The following is a 16,711-nucleotide window of genomic DNA, read 5'->3' on the forward strand; positions in this document are numbered from 1 at the left end:
AAGAATTCTAAGGAGAGATCATTGCATTCTTTGGATGTAGTTAGAGCTTTGAAATATTATGTTGAAGCTACTAAGGATTTCCAAAAGACTTTTAGTCTTTTTGTTATCTTTTCCGGTTCTAGGAAAGGTCAGAAGGCCTCTGCCATTTCTTTGGCGTCTTGGTTGAAATCTTTAATTCATCATGCTTATGTCAAGTCGGGTAAAACTCCGCCTCAAAGGATTACAGCTCATTCTACTAGGTCAGTTTCTACTTCCTGGGCATTTAGGAATGAAGCTTCGGTTGATCAGATTTGCAAAGCAGCAACTTGGTCTTCTTTGCATACTTTTACTAAATTCTACCATTTTGATGTGTTTTCTTCTTCTGAAGCAGTTTTTGGTAGAAAAGTTCTTCAGGCAGCTGTTTCAATTTGATTCTTCTGCTTATAATTTCAGTTTTTTTCATTATAAGATTTAAACTTTATTTTGGGTGTGGATTATTTTCAGCGGAATTGGCTGTCTTTATTTTATCCCTCCCTCTCTAGTGACTCTTGCGTGGAAGATCCACATCTTGGGTATTCATTATCCCAAAAGTCACTAGCTCATGGACTCTTGCTAATTACATGAAAGAAAACATAATTTATGTAAGAACTTACCTGATAAATTCATTTCTTTCATATTAGCAAGAGTTCATGAGGCCCACCCTTTTTTTGTGGTGGTTTTGATTTTTTTTGTATAAAGCACAATTATTCCAATTCCTTATTTTTTATGCTTTTGCACTTTTTGTCTTATCACCCCACTTCTTGGCTATGCGTTAAACTGATTTGTGGGTGTGGTGAGGGGTGTATTTATAGGCATTTTGAGGTTTGGGAAACTTTGCCCCTCCTGGTAGGAATGTATATCCCATACGTCACTAGCTCATGGACTCTTGCTAATATGAAAGAAATGAGTTTATCAGGTAAGTTCTTACATAAATTATGTTTTTATGAGAGAGGTGGAACTCCTCCTTAAGGGAGTTAAATGACTTGATGCATCTTCTCTCAAAATCTAATAACTGAAGGGCATTAGCAAGGCCTAGAGACTTCAATCTAAGGAAGAGTGTTGAGTATAATCCTGCATGGAACCGGGGATTACCCCAAAGGGGAATGTGTCTGGAGACCCTGGGTCCAATAGACAACAAATTACAGATCCTCTTCCAGATCTGTATTGGATTATAGATAGATCTTATCTTTTTTATTTCGGGAGGAATTATACTATTGTTACAGTGGATTAAAGCTGCCATAGAAAAAGGATAGGTTATGTTATTTTTTTAGCTTGTTTTTTGTTATGTGGTCCCGCACAGATAACCAATCCGTTACTATGCGTGTGAGAAAGGCCTGATTGTAGCTAGCCCTCCAAATTTCGTAGGTAAGGATAGTCTAGAAAGTGAGATTCTAGGCTTTTTACTTTGCCATAAAAAAGCTTGTAGTGCCGAATTAAAGTGATTAATATCTTTCGTCTTGAGAATCAGCGGAGTATTCTGAAGAATGTAAAGAATTTTACGTTGGAGGATCATCTTGTAGAGATCTACGCAACCAGAGAGAGAAAGAGGAAGATTCTGCCATTTTTTAAAGGTTTCCATTATTTTATTAAGAACTGGAGAGATATTCAAATTATACCAATTATCAGGGTTCGAAGATATCATAATACCTAGGTATTTAAATGAATCCTGGACTATGGTAAAGGGTAAGTATGAAGGTGAATCTTTGGTCTGTTTAATCCAGAGGAAAGAAGCTACAAAGGAGGAGTAGGAGAAGCGCAAATTTGTTTCTTTAATCCAGAGGAACTCCGATTTTGTGGTGTTAACCCTGTATCCAGAGAAGGATCCAAACTGTTCTACGATTAGAAGGAGCTTTGGAATGTTTATAGCAATGTTCAACATATATATTAAAATGTCATCAGCGTAAAGTGCTAGTTTAAGCTCCTTTTTCTCTATCTTGATTCCTTCAAGTCGCTGCCTGATAAGAATGGCGAGGGGCTCAATGGAGAGGTCAAAGAGGAGCGGAGAGAGAGGGCACCCCTGTCTAGTTCCTCTCCCTAGCAGTATGTCCTAAGACATGGAACTATTCACTAACATCCTCGTAGAGGCATTTTTATAAAGATTTTTGACAAGCTGAAGAAAATTGCCTCTAAGACCAAACTGATGTAGGGTAAATAAAAGATGGTCATAATGCACCGAGTTGAAGGCTTTTTCCGCGTCTATGGAAATAATTGCCATATCCGGGGTGCCCTCTCTCGCCGCCCGCCCCATACTCTCCCTCGTTTTGAAGTGATCTATCGTGAGAAAAACTTCCCTTATTTTAGCCGAGGAATTGCGTTTCAACAGAAACCCAGCTTGATCTTTATGGATGATAGTAGAAAGAAGAGGTTGAAGCCTTTGGGCTAATATAGCCGTGAGTATTTTGTAATCCGCATTAAGAAGCGCAATGGGCCTATAGGACTCTTTCCTTAGTCGGATCTTTCCCCTTCTTTAATATTAGAGTAGTATCTGAGGCAGCAAAATTTGTTGTGGGCTCATTGCCTTTAATATACATATCATTAAATATAAGGGTTAAATGTGGAATTATTGAGGGAGACAACATTTTGTAAAATTCATTCGGGAGAGCATCCGGGCCTGGGGCTTTATTAGAGGAAAGATTCTGAATCGCCTTGAGAACTTCTGAGTCAGAGATGGGAGAATAGAGAGTTTCTAATACATCGGGAGTAAGGGACGGGAAAGGGATTCTTTTCCAAAAATCTTCACGTTCGAGATCGTTTGAGGTCTTGGGGGAGTATAAATCCTTATAATAATCAAAGAACATCTTTAACAGTTCTTCTGTTGATCTAAATTGCTTACCTTCAGTATTTATAGAATCAATCATAGAGGAGACTTTGTCCTGTTTAAGCAATTTTGCAAGAAGTTTCCCTGTTTTGTTTCCGTAATGATATAATTTAGCTTGAAATCTAAGGTCCCTCTGAGTAGCCCTATACAAAAGTAAGGAGTCTCTTTCCCCCAGAGCAGAGGTGTATCTAGTCCAATTTACTGGGGTTTTATCACAAATATATCAATTATATGAGTTCGAAAATGCTCTCAGCAGTTCCCTTTCTCTTCCTTTCAGTTTCTTAGCCCTAGCAATACTATATGCTAATATTTCCCTGCGGAGAACCGCTTTTGCCGTTTCCCAAAAAAATGCCGACCGTGAGATATAATCCTGATTGAATAGAGTATACTCATGAAATTTGGCATTGAGCCAGTTTTTAAATTTAAGGTCAGAGGCTAAATACAAAGGGAAAGAGAAACGAGCTTTCCTGTGAGCAGGGTGGTCCGACTGGAAATCAAGAAAGACCGGAGCATGATCAGAGATACTAATTGGTAGAATCCCTGTTAAGACGTTCGATTTGCGTAATCTTTCATCTAACAAAAGTAGGTCTATTCTTGTCAATGATTTATGCGCCTTGGAAAGGCATGTAAAATCTCTACAATTGGGATTCTGTGATCTCCAGATGTCACTTTCCCTCAAATTGCGGAGAAGCCTAGTGAATAACTTTGATTCCAGGTTATCTCTTTTAGTTTTCATGAGGGCCTAGTTCTGTCTTAGTCTATCAAGAGGATACTGCAGGGCCATGTTAAAATCACCTCCTATTATCAGGTAATCTTCTGCAAAAGATATGATCTTAGATTGTAGCATTTCCCAAAAGGAAAGGTTAAAAACATTAGGAGCATAAATGTTACAAAATGTATACAGTATTTTTGCTATCTTAATTTTTACCATTAGATATCTCCCCTCCTGATCTGTGTCGACCTGAAGAACTTCATAGCTTAACTTTTTTCCCAAGAGTATCGCTACACCACTTTTCCTCTTCAGACTAGCGGAGAATAAGACTTCCTTAACCCAAGAGAGTTTAAGCTTGAGGACTTCATCAGCTTTTAAGTGGGTTTCCTGCAGGAAAGCGATATCAGTATTAATTTTCCGTATATGTGATGTTATTAATTTTCACTTGATAGGAGATGTGAGGCCTCCTAAATTCCAAGAAGTCAATTTAAAACTACCTGCCGTATCCATCATTTAAAAAAAAAAACAATATATAAAAAAACAAAAAAAAAACACCAAACCACAAACATAGACACAAACACAAAAAAAAACACAGTATCCAACTTAGGAACAAGACAAGTCAGAGGGATACTGCCCACAGTTCCCTCTGGAACCCTATGCTCAAAAGGATTGGCCATATAAAAAAAAAAGAAATCTCCAGAGTAAGTATATTTATATTCTAGTTCCAATGCTATCCTGAAGGGTATGTCTCATCATAATTTCTCCAACATAGGTGTGTCCGGTCCACGGCGTCATCCTTACTTGTGGGATATTCTCTTCCCCAACAGGAAATGGCAAAGAGCCCAGCAAAGCTGGTCACATGATCCCTCCTAGGCTCCGCCTACCCCAGTCATTCTCTTTGCCGTTGTACAGGCAACATCTCCACGGAGATGGCTTAGAGTTTTTTAGTGTTTAACTGTAGTTTTTATTATTCAATCAAGAGTTTGTTATTTTGAAATAGTGCTGGTATGTACTATTTACTCAGAAACAGAAAAGAGATGAAGATTTCTGTTTGTATGAGGAAAATGATTTTAGCAACCGTAACTAAAATCCATGGCTGTTCCACACAGGACTGTTGAGAGCAATTAACTTCAGTTGGGGGAACAGTGTGCAGTCTCTTGCTGCTTGAGGTATGACACATTCTAACAAGACGATGTAATGCTGGAAGCTGTCATTTTCCCTATGGGATCCGGTAAGCCATGTTTATTACGATCATAAATAAGGGCTTCACAAGGGCTTATTAAGACTGTAGACTGTTTCTGGGCTAAATCGATTCATTATTAACACATATTTAGCCTTGAGGAATCATTTTATCTGGGTATTTTGATATAATAATATCGGCAGGCACTGTATTAGACACCTTATTCCTTAGGGGCTTTCCCAAAGCTTAAGCAGAGCCTCATTTTCGCGCCGGTGTGGCGCACTTGTTTTTGAGAGGCATGGCATGCAGTCGCATGTGAGAGGAGCTCTGATACTTAGAAAAGACTTTCTGAAGGCGTCATTTGGTATCGTATTCCCCTTTGGGCTTGGTTGGGTCTCAGCAAAGCAGATACCAGGGACTGTAAAGGGGTTAAAGTTTAAAACGGCTCCGGTTCCGTTATTTTAAGGGTTAAAGCTTCCAAATTTGGTGTGCAATACTTTTAAGGCTTTAAGACACTGTGGTGAAAATTTGGTGCATTTTGAACAATTCCTTCATGTTTTTTCGCAATTGCAGTAGTAAAGTGTGTTCAGTTTAAAATTTAAAGTGACAGTAACGGTTTTATTTTAAAACGTTTTTGTACTTTGTTATCAAGTTTATGCCTGTTTAACATGTCTGAACTACCAGATAGACTGTGTTCTGAATGTGGGGAAGCCAGAATTCCTATTCATTTAAATAAATGTGATTTATGTGATAATGACAATGATGCCCAAGATGATTCCTCAAGTGAGGGGAGTAAGCATGGTACTGCATCATTCCCTCCTTCGTCTACACGAGTCTTGCCCACTCAGGAGGCCCCTAGTACATCTAGCGCGCCAATACTCCTTACTATGCAACAATTAACGGCTGTAATGGATAATTCTGTCAAAAACATTTTAGCCAAAATGAACCCTTGTCAGCGTAAGCGTGGCTGCTCTGTTTTAGATACTGAAGAGCATGACGACGCTGATATTAATATCTCTGAAGGGCCCCTAACCCAGTCTGATGGGGCCAGGGAGGTTTTGTCTGAGGGAGAAATTACTGATTCAGGGAACATTTCTCAACAGGCTGAACCTGATGTGATTGCATTTAAATTTAAGTTGGAACATCTCCGCATTCTGCTTAAGGAGGTATTATCCACTCTGGATGATTGTGAAAAGTTGGTCATCCCAGAGAAACTATGTAAAATGGACAAGTTCCTAGAGGTGCCGGGGCTCCCAGAAGCTTTTCCTATACCCAAGCGGGTGGCGGACATTGTTAATAAAGAATGGGAAAGGCCCGGTATTCCTTTCGTCCCTCCCCCCATATTTAAAAAATTGTTTCCTATGGTCGACCCCAGAAAGGACTTATGGCAGACAGTCCCCAAGGTCGAGGGAGCGGTTTCCACTTTAAACAAACGCACCACTATACCCATAGAGGATAGTTGTGCTTTCAAAGATCCTATGGATAAAAAATTAGAAGGTTTGCTTAAAAAGATGTTTGTTCAGCAGGGTTACCTTCTACAACCAATTTCATGCATTGTCCCTGTCGCTACAGCCGCATGTTTCTGGTTCGATGAGCTGATAAAGACGCTCGATAGTGATTCTCCTCCTTATGAGGAGATTATGGACAGAATCAATGCTCTCAAATTGGCTAATTCTTTCACCCTAGACGCCACTTTGCAATTGGCTAGGTTAGCGGCTAAGAATTCTGGGTTTGCTATTGTGGCGCGCAGAGCGCTTTGGTTGAAATCTTGGTCGGCTGATGCGTCTTCCAAGAACAAGCTACTAAACATTCCTTTCAAGGGGAAAACGCTGTTTGGCCCTGACTTGAAAGAGATTATCTCTGATATCACTGGGGGTAAGGGCCACGCCCTTCCTCAGGATCGGCCTTTCAAGGCAAAAAATAGACCTAATTTTCGTCCCTTTCGTAAAAACGGACCAGCCCAAAGTGCTACGTCCTCTAAGCAAGAGGGTAATACTTCTCAAGCCAAGCCAGCTTGGAGACCAATGCAAGGCTGGAACAAGGGAAAGCAGGCCAAGAAACCTGCCACTGCTACCAAGACAGCATGAAATGTTGGCCCCCGATCCGGGACCGGATCTGGTGGGGGGCAGACTCTCTCTCTTCGCTCAGGCTTGGGCAAGAGATGTTCTGGATCCTTGGGCGCTAGAAATAGTCTCCCAAGGTTATCTTCTGGAATTCAAGGGACTTCCCCCAAGGGGGAGGTTCCACAGGTCTCAGTTGTCTTCAGACCACATAAAAAGACAGGCGTTCTTACATTGTGTAGAAGACCTGTTAAAAATGGGAGTGATTCATCCAGTTCCATTAAGAGAACAAGGGATGGGGTTCTACTCCAATCTGTTCATAGTTCCCAAAAAAGAGGGAACGTTCAGACCAATCTTAGATCTCAAGATCTTAAACAAGTTTCTCAAGGTTCCATCGTTCAAGATGGAAACCATTCGAACTATTCTTCCTTCCATCCAGGAAGGTCAATTCATGACCACGGTGGATTTAAAGGATGCGTATCTACATATTCCTATCCACAAGGAACATCATCGGTTCCTAAGGTTCGCATTCCTGGACAAACATTACCAGTTCGTGGCGCTTCCTTTCGGATTAGCCACTGCTCCAAGGATTTTCACAAAGGTACTAGGGTCCCTTCTAGCTGTGCTAAGACCAAGGGGCGTTGCGGTAGTACCTTACTTGGACGACATTCTGATTCAAGCGTCGTCCCTTCCTCAAGCAAAGGCTCACACGGACATCGTCCTGGCCTTTCTCAGATCTCACGGATGGAAAGTGAACGTGGAAAAGAGTTCTCTATCCCCGTCAACAAGGGTTCCCTTCTTGGGAACAATTATAGACTCCTTAGAAATGAGGATTTTTCTGACAGAGGTCAGAAAAACAAAACTTCTAGACTCTTGTCGGATACTTCATTCCGTTCCTCTTCCTTCCATAGCTCAGTGCATGGAAGTGATCGGGTTGATGGTAGCGGCAATGGACATAGTTCCTTTTGCGCGCATTCATCTAAGACCATTACAACTGTGCATGCTCAGTCAGTGGAATGGGGACTATACAGACTTGTCTCCGAAGATACAAGTAAATCAGAGGACCAGAGACTCACTCCGTTGGTGGCTGTCCCTGGACAACCTGTCACAAGGGATGACATTCCGCAGACCAGAGTGGGTCATTGTCACGACCGACGCCAGTCTGATGGGCTGGGGCGCGGTCTGGGGATCCCTGAAAGCTCAGGGTCTTTGGTCTCGGGAAGAATCTCTTCTACCGATAAATATTCTGGAACTGAGAGCGATATTCAATGCTCTCAAGGCTTGGCCTCAGCTAGCGAGGACCAAGTTCATACGGTTTCAATCAGACAACATGACAACTGTTGCGTACATCAACCATCAGGGGGGAACAAGGAGTTCCCTAGCGATGGAAGAAGTGACCAAAATCATTCTATGGGCGGAGTCTCACTCCTGCCACCTGTCTGCTATCCACATCCCAGGAGTGGAAAATTGGGAAGCGGATTTTCTGAGTCGTCAGACATTGCATCCGGGGGAGTGGGAACTCCATCCGGAAATCTTTGCCCAAGTCACTCACCTGTGGGGCATTCCAGACATGGATCTGATGGCCTCTCGTCAGAACTTCAAAGTTCCTTGCTACGGGGCCAGATCCAGGGATCCCAAGGCGGCTCTAGTGGATGCACTAGTAGCACCTTGGACCTTCAAACTAGCTTATGTGTTCCCGCCATTTCCTCTCATCCCCAGGCTGGTAGCCAGGATCAATCAGGAGAGGGCGTCGGTGATCTTGATAGCTCCTGCGTGGCCACGCAGGACTTGGTATGCAGATCTGGTGAATATGTCATCGGCTCCACCTTGGAAGCTACCTTTGAGACGAGACCTTCTTGTTCAGGGTCCGTTCGAACATCCGAATCTGGTTTCACTCCAGCTGACTGCTTGGAGATTGAACGCTTGATTTTATCGAAGCGAGGATTCTCAGATTCTGTTATCGATACTCTTGTTCAGGCCAGAAAGCCTGTAACTAGAAAGATTTACCACAAAATTTGGAAAAAATATATCTGTTGGTGTGAATCTAAAGGATTCCCTTGGGACAAGGTTAAGATTCCTAGGATTCTATCCTTCCTTCAAGAAGGATTGGAAAAAGGATTATCTGCAAGTTCCCTGAAGGGACAGATTTCTGCCTTGTCGGTGTTACTTCACAAAAAGCTGGCAGCTGTGCCAGATGTTCAAGCCTTTGTTCAGGCTCTGGTTAGAATCAAGCCTGTTTACAAACCTTTGACTCCTCCTTGGAGTCTCAATTTAGTTCTTTCAGTTCTTCAGGGGGTTCCGTTTGAACCCTTACATTCCGTTGATATTAAGTTATTATCTTGGAAAGTTTTGTTTTTAGTTGCAATTTCTTCTGCTAGAAGAGTTTCAGAATTATCTGCTCTGCAGTGTTCTCCTCCTTATCTGGTGTTCCATGCAGATAAGGTGGTTTTACGTACTAAACCTGGTTTTCTTCCAAAAGTTGTTTCTAACAAAAACATTAACCAGGAGATTATCGTACCTTCTCTGTGTCCGAAACCAGTTTCAAAGAAGGAACGTTTGTTGCACAATTTGGATGTTGTTCGCGCTCTAAAATTCTATTTAGATGCTACAAAGGATTTTAGACAAACATCTTCCTTGTTTGTTGTTTATTCAGGTAAAAGGAGAGGTCAAAAAGCAACTTCTACCTCTCTCTCTTTTTGGATTAAAAGCATCATCAGATTGGCTTACGAGACTGCCGGACGGCAGCCTCCCGAAAGAATCACAGCTCATTCCACTAGGGCTGTGGCTTCCACATGGGCCTTCAAGAACGAGGCTTCTGTTGATCAGATATGTAGGGCAGCGACTTGGTCTTCACTGCACACTTTTACCAAATTTTACAAGTTTGATACTTTTGCTTCTTCTGAGGCTATTTTTGGGAGAAAGGTTTTGCAAGCCGTGGTGCCTTCCATTTAGGTGACCTGATTTGCTCCCTCCCTTCATCCGTGTCCTAAAGCTTTGGTATTGGTTCCCACAAGTAAGGATGACGCCGTGGACCGGACACACCTATGTTGGAGAAAACAGAATTTATGTTTACCTGATAAATTTCTTTCTCCAACGGTGTGTCCGGTCCACGGCCCGCCCTGGTTTTTTAATCAGGTCTGATAATTTATTTTCTTTAACTACAGTCACCACGGTACCATATGGTTTCTCCTATGCAAATATTCCTCCTTAACGTCGGTCGAATGACTGGGGTAGGCGGAGCCTAGGAGGGATCATGTGACCAGCTTTGCTGGGCTCTTTGCCATTTCCTGTTGGGGAAGAGAATATCCCACAAGTAAGGATGACGCCGTGGACCGGACACACCGTTGGAGAAAGAAATTTATCAGGTAAACATAAATTCTGTTTTTTTTCTGCCTCTTGGGCAGAGTCAAAATAATGTATATGGCTGTCTATCAATAATTTCAGCTTTGCTGGATACAACAAAGTTGACCGGAGACCCTGATTTATAAATTTTGTGCAGGTTGGAGCAAGCTCCCTCCTCTTAGCTGCCATCTCTACAGAGAAATCCTGAAACAATAGGATTTTTGCATCTCCTAAGTATATGGGCTGATGTTTACGAAAAGCTTGTAATAATGTAACTTTATGTTGAAAATTAAGAACCTTAGCTATGATTGGCCTGGGTCTCATATTAATTTTGTTTTGTATGAGTGGGCCTATCCTATGGGCCCTTTCTAGAACCTGTGGGGGTAAGACTGGTATTTGCAGAAGCCGGGGTAGCGTGACTGTTATGAGTTTATCTAAAGCCTCATACTGCTTTTCTTCTGGGACCCCATGACTCTGATGTTGTTTCTTCTTGAGCAGTTTTCTAGATCTTCTAGTTTACCCTGTATTTTTAGAAGTGTAGTGTTTGTAGATTCTAGATTGGTCCATAGTGAGATCCGAGATCCTTTGCTCGGCAAATTGTTGTACTTCATTAGATAAGGATGTGATATCTTGTTTGATCTCATTATTAAGGATATCAAATTTAGGAGCCAAAGCTTCCAAAATACTAGAGACTAGCGATTGAATATCTAAAGGCTCGGTCATGGGTGGAGGTTTAGCAATAATTCATTGTGAATCTGTCGAAGTTTCAAGATTAGCTTTGTTCTTCTTGTCTCTTTGTCTACCCGCCATAACTGAAGGTGATGTCTTAGAGTGACTGTGTAAAAATCTGTCTTCACGTGATTGTGAATAATACAAAAAATAAAAAAGAGGTGAATTGTGGGAAACAAAGATTAGTGGAGAGAAAGGTGGTGATCCTCCAACAGGTGGGAGAGGGAGAAAAAAAAAAAAAAGGAAGAGAAAGTTAAGCAGAACAGACCCTCAACGAGGGAATAAGAGGGGTAATATTAACCCTATAAGTGAAGCCTTAAATATGGAGAGGGAAACTTAGCCCTCTCTACAATGTGGAATAGGTGCCAATTTGTGATAGTGGGATCAGGGTGTCATGCTCAAAAAAGTGCAATCTACTAGTGAGAGAGAGAGTGAAATCAGAGTTTTCTCTGAAACTGTTATGGGGGGGGGACAAGCAAAGAGTATATCTTCACCAAGATTCTACGTCTATGTTGCCATCTCCACCAGGATCTATCAGATTTAAAAAAATGCTAAACTCGTCATGAAATACCAATAGCCTAGTGAAGCTTCTAACAGAGAGAATGGTTGAATGGTTTATATAACTTTTTACAAATATAAGTAAAACCATATAGTATGCTAAGATTAGAGAAGATTACTTTAACCAAAGCAGAATGAGCAAGCTATTTCCTATACACTTATGTCTTGAGTAGCCCTCTTCTCCTATTTTGGGAAAAGAGGGAGGTTCTAATAATACACGGGTATCACTGCCCAGCGCTTTTTATAAGCTTAGTTATGCCCCTCGGAAGGAATAACATGTGAATGATAGAATAGATTAGATTAGAGACATATAAAAAAATACAATGGACAATGAAACCAAATACTTCATATGACATTAAAGTACCAGGTAATAAAGTTTGTTTTTGTAAACCACATCCCTTATCAGCAGATGGGTAGATTTAAAGAAGGAAAGTCCTTATTTAATGTTGGTCAGAGAATGGGGGCTTCTTTTTTATATACTCAGATAACACAGAGAGAGCATAAGAAAAAGAGATGGGCTCCTTTTAAGAAATGTCTGTAGAAGGGGTGGGAGACAAGCTCGATCCCAAGTAAGAACAGTAACCCCTGGGCTGGTAGTTAGTGGGTGACTCGCAGGCAGTTTAAGAGAGTCCCCAAAAAGTGGTTGCTTAGAGAGCCAAAACACAGGAGGAGCACCTCCGGACCTTCTATATAACAATTATGTAAAAGGCCTCTGGAGTACAAAGGCTGAACAGTCCACTCCTCGCTCCGTGGCAATGTGTTAAAATCCCAGCACGGGGAAGCTGCTCCTATGGGAAGGAACAGAACAAACTCAGGCTTACCAGAAGATGTTCCGGGGTATCCCCGGTACACAGGCAGACCAGGAACCAGGGTGGCCCCCTCACGCAGCACCAGTGGCAGGAGGAGATAGTCCGGTCCGAACAGCAACCTCAGTGGGGAAGCTGAACAGCAACCCAGAATTGCCGGCCAGACAAACAGGCCACTTAGCACCAGATGACGAGCAGAGGGGAGGTTTCCACAGGGAGAGTGGAAGGTCTGCCAAAGATTGAATCCTCCCGTCAAGGCGTCCCCCGGAATGTAAGGGGAGAGTGGCCAACTGTGAATTCTGCCCCTGCTTCCGATCTGTATCTTCTAGATGCGGAGAGTGCTAACCTCTATTCAGTGGAGCCCCTGTCAGCAGGTGTAGGCTCCTGAGTTGTCAAGTAGGTCCTGGATGACTCTTACTTGTCCGCGTCAGCTGTGATTTTAGGGCAAGAAGCAGGATGAAACCCCCCTCACACAGCACCCATGGGAGGGGGTATACGTAGTGTCAGCTGGTAGCCTTCTCACCTTTAGCTGTGTTTTATGCGGTAAAGAACCAGGAGAGGTTAGATGGAGTGTAGCAGAGGGGAAACAGCCGGTCCTTTCAAGCGCTGTAGTGCACAGCCAGTGCGATGGTGAGACACTTCTGGAGTTCCGATAGCGGTAACAGTTAAACTAGGCGGGCCGACCAAGGTCTAGGGTTTTCGGCGCGAAGATCCTCCCCCAATGGCTCGCCGGGAAGCACAGAGCAGGTGTTTCACCTGACCTTACACACACGCTCCTCCCCCGGAACTCCCAGAGAATTCAATTTTAAACAACTTTCCAGTTTACTTTTGTTATCAACTGTGCTTCATTCTTTTGGTATCCTTTGTTGAAAAAACAAACAAAGGTAGGCTCAGGGCCTAAGAGTTAGCTGTTGATTGATAACTGCACATAAATGCCTTTTGCTATTGGCTTACCGATGTGTTTAGCTAGCTCCCAGAAGTACATTGTTGTTCCTTCAGTAAAGGATACCAAGAGATTGAAGCACAATTTATAATAGAAGTAACTTTGAAAGTTGTTTAAAAATGTATATGGTCTAGTTGAATTATAAAATAATTGGGTATCATGTCCCTTTTAATATTTTCATGGCCAATACATTTCAGTGCATTCTTCTGAATCTTTATTGCTAGACCTTTGTCAAAATAATTGTCTTTCTCTGCACAAAATCACATTTAACATTTTAGTTGTACTGAAATAACATTTGTGTTTTAATATATTTTTATATCACTATGGCCCATTTTATATATCCTCATGGCCTTTAAATGCCTGTGAAAGATTCATGTGGTTGCTTTATATACTTCTAGGTCGTAGAAGTGTTCTTTGCCCATTTGAAAAATGTTTAAAAAAATATGCAGTTACTTTTGTTTCTTTAATTAAAAGTTCACAATTATAGTTATCTCATATTCTCATGATAGCATATTCTTGCTGAACCAAAAATGGGCCAGCTCGTAAGAACAAAGAAAAATTGATAATAGGACTAAATTAGAAAGTTGCTTAAAATTGCATGCTGTATCTGAATCATGAAAGAAAACAATTGGGTTCAGTATTCCTTAAATTATCAAACCTAACTAAAGTATTAGGCTGGCATTCATTAAGGTTACCAAGACCCTGTTAAAGAGGAAAAAGAAGAAACTTGATGAATGGATATGTTTTTGATTTGAATTATTAGTTAATGGTAAGCATAATTCTTGCTTATTGGCTGTTTGAGATAATGCATTTTTATTAGGGTTGCACCGATACCATTTTTTTAAGACCGAGTACAAGTACCGATACTTTTTTTCAAATATTCACCGATACCAATTACCGATACTTTTTTTTATGTCATGACAGTTTACCAAGCCCAATACAGACTAATGATTTAAGATCACTTCTTTATAATTATGAACTGTATCTCAAAAGACATTTTGAAAAAAATAAAAAAAAATGTGCTTGTTGTCACAAAGTTCACAGAGCATGTTTATAAATTAAATTATTACAATAACATATATTAATAATAACAACAATAAAAAACAGCTGCAGCATCTGGGGCTGGAAAACTACAAGTTAAAGGGGCGATTACTGGATATAATTGGGTTGTAGGGTGCCTATATAACTGATAAATCTGACACTTGTACTTAATACAAAGTCGTATAATTTAATTCTGAAAATAATATTGGGGAAGAGTGTCCCAGTAATCCCCTTTGAGAAAAATGGGGCATTTGTATTCTACTGACTCAACAGAAAATAGGGCTGGTCTTCATATTTTTCCAGGGCTGCTTTTTATTCCCAGTCCAGCCCTGGCTAAGGATGTTCCTCAGAGTACAGTATATTTTGAGCATAATTGTGCAAGATGAGAGGCTTCCAGCTGTAAAGTAGCAGCTTTTAAAGCACTGCTCTTACGTAAAATAATACAAATAACAGCAATTTGTATTGGCAGAACAGAAGTGAACAATTTTTAGTTAAGTCTCCACTCCAGCTTAAAATGAAATGGGAACATACAGCTTGAAAAACGCCACAAGATGGTGTATGGGTAGGAATTGGAGGTATCGGTTTAAGTATCGGTGCATTTGCACGAGTACAAGTACTCATGCAAATACTTGGTATCGGCACCGATACTAGTATCGGTATCGGTGCAACCTTAATTTTTATATATTTTTTCTGTTTCCCTTTTTTAAAAAAATCTATAAAACCTTTTCATCATTTTACACTGGATTTGTACATGCTTTTTCTATTTTTATTTATTAATGCATTGATTTTACAATTAATGTAGGGCAAGCTCCATGATTATTGGGAACCACTTTTTGAAAATCCAGGGTCCAGCCTCCCACTTGAAGAATGTGCAGATGAGTCACATGAAGAAGATGCTATGATGTCATAAATAAAAACTTGAGCAACCAAGAACAAAACTACAACTAAAGCCTGGAACCTCTCCAAGTTATTTATACTCTACATGCTTAATAAATCCTATGCATGTTACTTGCAGCAGCACTGATACAAATAATGTCTGTAAAATAGTAAAATACTTATTGATGTCAGACTTAAACATATTTATAGTAAAAGCTGAAGTTTGTGCCTTGCATAACCTTTTGATCATATGGCTTTATAATAATCAAAGAACAAAGATCATTTAAGGGCACATGTTTCTGTTACATTGTTATGGATTGTACATACTACAAAATATATGTTCAATTATCTAAATGATTAAAATGTGTGTTAAAGCAATAGAAAGCTCAAAAATGAAATGTACATGGGTGAACCTATTATTGTTTCAGCGGCATACACAAATATGCTACATGTGTCAAGAGCATCAGGATTCAAACACCATGCCTGCTCAGAGAGCTGGTGTGGTTTGTATTAATGAACACTTAATTTGTGTCATACAAGACAATGCAGACTCTCTGAGAAGCTGTGAACTTTGAATGCTGGTGCAGAGGGCGCTCAAAGCATATGTGCATATGCCCCTGAAAATGCTAATAACTAGAAGCATTTTTGCTAATTAAAGTATACTGCCAAAAATAGTTCTATTTAAATGCATCCATGCACAATTCATTGTTGACCTTTTTGTCCCTTTAAAATGCATAGCATTTTGTGTCATTTACACATAGAGTTATTTTAATGTTTAATATGTATATGTATTGGTTAACTTTGTGCCCTAGAGACCAACTTTCCTTTTTGTTTGAGGGATTTTCAATATTTATAACAAAAGTATCTTAACAATACATTAAATATCTTTTGCTTTTTTTTTAAACATTGTGCTTCCCCCACACTCCATAAGTAGGCCTAAAATTAAATCTGTAACCATGTGAATCAAATAGTTGATTTAAGGAATTTCTGTATTTTGAAAGTTTAAAGGGACACTACACCCACATTTTTTCTTTTATGATTCAGATGGAGCATGCAATTTTAAATAACTTTCTAATTTGCTCCTATTATCAATTGTTCTTTGTTCTCTTGCTATCTTTATTTAAAAAGCAGGAATTAAAGTTTAGGAGCCAACCCAATTTAGGTTCAGCACCCTATATAGAGTTTGCTTATTGGTGGCTGCATGAAGCCACCAATAAGCAAGCACTACCCAGGTTCTGAATCGAAAATGGGTCCGCTCTTAAGCTTTACATTCCTGCTTTTTAAAGACAGATAGCAAGAGAACAAAGAATAATTGATAATAGGAGTAAATTAGAAAGTTGCTTAAAATTGCATGCTCCATCTGAAACATGAAAGAAAAAAAATTTGGGTTTAGTTTCCCTTTAAGTTCCAGATTTTGGTATTCTGGCCTTTCTAGGGGAGTGTGGAACAAAGCAAAATGTTTACATAATAGCAAGAGGTGTTTAATGTCTCTTTCAATAGATATTGTCATAATTTTCTCAGAAATACACCTATGCTTTATGTCATTTTTAAAATGTTACCCTTTTATCTGGAATCTGTTAATGCAATTGACTCACCTTTCCATGCCTTATACATGTTTGAGTACCACT

At 40.3% G+C, this 16,711-nt stretch overlaps 1 protein-coding gene across 1 annotated transcript in view; it reads left to right on the forward strand.

The window, feature by feature from the left end:
* The window catches only part of LOC128649596 (SMC5-SMC6 complex localization factor protein 2), a 284,779-nt gene extending 268,411 nt beyond the window's left edge, over positions 1-16,368 (forward strand). Inside the window, exon 18 of the mRNA XM_053702952.1 lies at positions 15,010-16,368. Coding sequence (XP_053558927.1) covers positions 15,010-15,117 — 108 coding nt within the window. The 3' untranslated portion in view covers positions 15,118-16,368. The remainder of the gene's footprint in view (positions 1-15,009) is intronic.
* Positions 16,369-16,711: the final 343 nt, after the last annotated feature.

The sequence above is a fragment of the Bombina bombina genome, chromosome 2 (genome assembly GCF_027579735.1).
Source record: "Bombina bombina isolate aBomBom1 chromosome 2, aBomBom1.pri, whole genome shotgun sequence".
In the NCBI taxonomy this organism is placed as follows: domain Eukaryota; kingdom Metazoa; phylum Chordata; class Amphibia; order Anura; family Bombinatoridae; genus Bombina; species Bombina bombina.